A 4504-nucleotide genomic window follows, 5' to 3' on the forward strand; every position below is an offset into this window, starting at 1 on the left:
CTAGCATGGAAAGCAGACGTTAAACGATGATGATGATGATGATGATGATTAATCTGACTTGCTTGAAAAAGGAGGTGCATGCTGTTAGAGCTCCAGACAAACAACCTATGGATTGACATAAATAAACTACTGCATTCTATGTTTATACTGAGTACTTCTTTCCTGGATCATTACTCAACAATGGATATATATATATATATATATATATATATATATATATATCATCATCATCATCATCATCATTTAACATCTGTTTTCCATGCTATCCATCTGATTATGAATAGAAATCATACAGCTGGAGATATGATGGAAACATGATAAGTTTCATATGTAATGAATTTCACCTCATTAATTCAGAAGAATTATGTATGTAATAAAATGTAAATTGTTTGGCGAATTGCTTGTGGAGATAATAAGGACAATGTTTAAACCTTCTCAACTCCGAGAAAAAATTTAATATGAAAATAACAAGAAGCTGAACACTTCTCACATTTGATCCTTTCTTTTGTACAAATTAAATCTGTAAAACAAGACCTGCAGAGGAAATATTATCTCCTCCCCCAACAGTTTTGAGAATCTGAGTGCAGACAAGAACAGGGGCAACACATATTTCATAATCATTTTCATTCCAGCATGAGACAGGACGGTCCTTCTGCAGTGGGATTCGTTGACCAGACTCCACTTGACTTGTCGAGAAGGAATCATCCATGATGAGTCTGGCTTTTAAGGTATCGATATCAACTGATCCACAAACATGACGGTGAGCAGTCAATGCAGCTTTAGCTGTAGCTGACATTGAATGTTTCCATGTTGAAGACTTGTCAGTTAAAATAGCTTGAAAGGCAAGAGTATGTACATGCAGTCTTGTGACTTTACGCTTACTTATGTTATTAGTTCTGTTATGAAGATGGTTGTATACAAATCGCATCTGATCTAAAACAGTTGCAATTCTTGGATAGGCATCAGATATTAATGTGACACTGCCATCATTAAGAGCAGTCACTAAATTTGGCAACTCCTGTTCATTCATACCAAGTGAATCACTGTGGATGACAACTTTGTTTATTATTTCACTCAACAGATCAGAATTTGAAAAAGATGCAAATTCAAAATGAATTTTGGTTTCAGGTGAAACAGATAACAGCATTTGTTCCAGTTCTGATAACTTAAGTTGTCTTTGATCTGAAAATAGAAGCAAATGGTGAATTTTTAAAATAGCTTAAAGTATATTTAGACATCAGTTAAACAACATGAATCTGAAGATTCATTAAATAATAAATTCAATATTTCAAAGAGTAAATATATACAATAGTTTTTGGAAAGGTAGTTCATAGCCTTCACATTATACAACACAAGTTGCATTGTATCCCTTAAGTTTTCCAGTTTTATTTTTCTGTTGACTTCAATGTACAGAGCAGGAAATTGTGTATCAAATGAAATTTGCAATAATGGTTTAGCCATAAAAACATTTGCTTTAAAAAAGGTGAAAATTAGCAAAAAGTCACACAAAAACAGAATGGACAATAGGTGACTTTTGTCAACAAATATACATATCCAGTTACAGTTAATTATTTCAGTTCTACATTTAAGAGATGAGGAATTATGTACATTATTTACATTCGACGGATATTTGTCCTCATCTTGTTTGTTGTTAACACATCGTTTCGGCTGATATACCCTCCAGCCTTCATCAGATGTCTTGAGGAAATTTCGAACCTGGGTTCTCATTCCTAAGGTATTCTTCGATGTTATTATTATTATTGTTCAGGTCACTGCTTGGAATTGAACTCGGAATCTTGGGGTAAGTAGCCCACGGGCATATGGCGTAGTGGTTAAGAGTACGGGCTACTAACCCCAAGATTCTGAGTTCGATTCCAAGCAGTGACCTGAACAACGCCACCGCCAACGACATCATCATCATCATCATCGAAGAATACCTTAGGAATGAGAACCCAGGTTCAAAATTTCCTCAACTGATTTTAAGTATCTGTAGACTTTCAAAAAAATTCTCTTCAAACTAGGTTTCTCTTTCCTGCTGCTGAAGATTGATTTTCCTGTGCAGTTTTCAAAGCTGTCATTTTACGAAGCTATCTTCCAAATATTTGCTCTATTCTGACAAATTGACATCTAAAATCTCTAGACACCAAAAAGAAGTTCTTACTTATAATCATATTTGAAAGAATTTCTTTCATGAAGCAATTATTTAATTTTGTTAATGAAACATGGTGTGCATGTAAAATATATTAAGAATACATGTTGAATGTAAATATAAAAATTAATCAAAAGAAACTTTTTTTTCTTAGAATTATAGAAAATTCTTACCAGGTTCAAGAGGAAAATTATCCATCATTTGAAGGCCACCAAGAATTAACAATGAAGGTTTAAATTTCAGCAATTCTTTTGAAAAGATTTCCATTGATGTAAGTTGAGGGTTACTTTTATCATTGTGAATGATAAATCTAGAAAACAGTAAATAACTTTTAATATTATTTAACATTATTAAGTCACATATCCTAGATACAAAAAAGCATTTCATAAATTAGATATCATATTTGATAGCATATAAGACACTTTTATTTAAAAAAAAAAGGGGGCTCAAAAAAGAAAAAAAAATCACCCTGGGTCCTATAAATGAAGTTGAATTTCTCATGAGCTTTAATGCATTAAAGCCATTTTCCCCTGAATATGCACTTCTGAAATTAGGGTGCATCCAATATGCCCATGTGTCTTTTTGACTATAAGATATGGTAAGTTATATACAACATTAGTCCAAATTGAAACCTGACCATCCATGCCAAAATATAAAACACAACATTTGTAAAGTAAAAAGAAAAGTATTTCCTTAAATTGGATAATCTTTCTGTTTTTATTCACTACAATTACTAGAAGCTTCCGGAACAAACTGAAATGCCATGTTTTAGTAGTACTAAAGAGCTAAAAGAAACCTCTTTCCCTGGATACTAATTAAAAGTTATTCAGGTTGACATGTGTCTGCCCACTGGCACTTATAAGGATTAGAAATAATTTGAGTATTGTATATACAAAATCCCATATACTATGTGTGTCCCAGTTTCAGGATAGGTATACCATGCCTCTGTATGTTGTAAAAGGCAACTGGAATGGTAAAAGGAAGGGCATCTAGTCATAAAACACTGCCACAATAGTAATCTATTTTGTATTTTTACTGTTGACTTCCTCAATGTATCTGTTGCTACATATGAAGTCTTCTTTCCCCGTGGGCTTGCCTGTGATCCCTTAGGTACATTATATGAAATTTCTATGTATCCGTTTGCTGCATATCAAGTATAGCCACGAGCCTGCTAGAAGCAGAGCTGTCTTCTCTCCTATTCAGTTTAGTACAAAACCCTGTTGTAAAAGACAAGCTAGGAATCTCACATCTTATAAGCCCATAGATTCCATTCCATCCTGTAAATGAAACAAGTTGTAATTTTTATGAATTTCCAACTACTATTTTACAAACAAACACTGATCAAGAAATAAAATTTTTAACTGTAATCTAAGACTGAATCTATTTATTTAGTTATGAATGTTAGTCTTACCGATTAGCTCGAGGTGAAACTTTCTCTCCCCATTGTTCTCCTTTGTTGTATTCCAAAATTAAGTGAATATCATCATGTGACAGTTTAGGACCAACAACTGTTGAAAACAATTATTATAGAATACATACAGTTTATATATAAAAAGAAATAGATTTCATTAATGTTTAGTAATTTTTGCTTTATTTTCAATGAATTATAACATGCATGATTAATTATTAATGTGGAGAAATTTTGGTAAAAAATGTGACTAGATAAACCAGATTTGATCTATAGATTGTTTATCAAAAGAACACGAAACCGTTTACAGCAATGTTAATATGTTAATATTGCACAGTCACTCTTAAACCTCTTTGAGTATTATGTCTGAGTCTATGAGGTTTCTCTCCAATAGAAAGGGGTTAATGAATTGAGACAGATTATTGCAGTTAATATGGAGCTTCAACAGACAGATTCATATTTGATAAAAATACATGAACAGGAAAAGTTTCACAAGTCTGGAATTCTTTCACACCTTTTTAATTAATCAATTAATTGATTAAACGGCTTTTACTGTGCTGGTTTCGTCATGTGATGCGGATGGATGCTGACAACTTCATAAAGAAGTGCCGATCTCTCAAAGTAGATGGAACATGTGGAAGTGGGAGACCCAGGAAGACATGGAATGAAGTACTGAAGAACAAGCACCGACGCTGAACCTTTCAGGTGAGATGACAAAAGACTGAGATGTCTGGCACCTTGCTGTCCTCAAGAAGACCCGTAATCCCCAGCAGAAGTGTTAAGACCGGTCCCTCTGGTGGTGAAAAGCACTCGTGGCAGTACTATGTAAAAGTGCTTGTGCAGTGCCACATAAAAGCACCCAGTACACTCTGTAAAGTGGTTGGCATATGGAAGGGCATCCAGCTGTAGAAACCATGCCAAATCAGACTGGAGTCTGGTGCAGTTCA

At 33.8% G+C, this 4504-nt stretch overlaps 1 protein-coding gene across 1 annotated transcript in view; it reads right to left on the reverse strand.

Moving 5' to 3' along the window:
• Positions 1-424: 424 nt before the first annotated feature.
• Positions 425-4504, reverse strand: part of LOC106875193 (ADP-dependent glucokinase) — a 14346-nt gene continuing 10266 nt past the window's right edge. Inside the window, exons 3-5 of the mRNA XM_014923232.2 lie at positions 3561-3657; positions 2323-2459; positions 425-1182 (exon numbers count right to left, since the gene is read on the reverse strand). Coding sequence (XP_014778718.1) covers positions 515-1182; positions 2323-2459; positions 3561-3657 — 902 coding nt within the window. The 3' untranslated portion in view covers positions 425-514. The remainder of the gene's footprint in view (positions 1183-2322; positions 2460-3560; positions 3658-4504) is intronic.

The sequence above is a fragment of the Octopus bimaculoides genome, chromosome 4 (assembly GCF_001194135.2).
Source record: "Octopus bimaculoides isolate UCB-OBI-ISO-001 chromosome 4, ASM119413v2, whole genome shotgun sequence".
Classification (NCBI taxonomy): domain Eukaryota; kingdom Metazoa; phylum Mollusca; class Cephalopoda; order Octopoda; family Octopodidae; genus Octopus; species Octopus bimaculoides.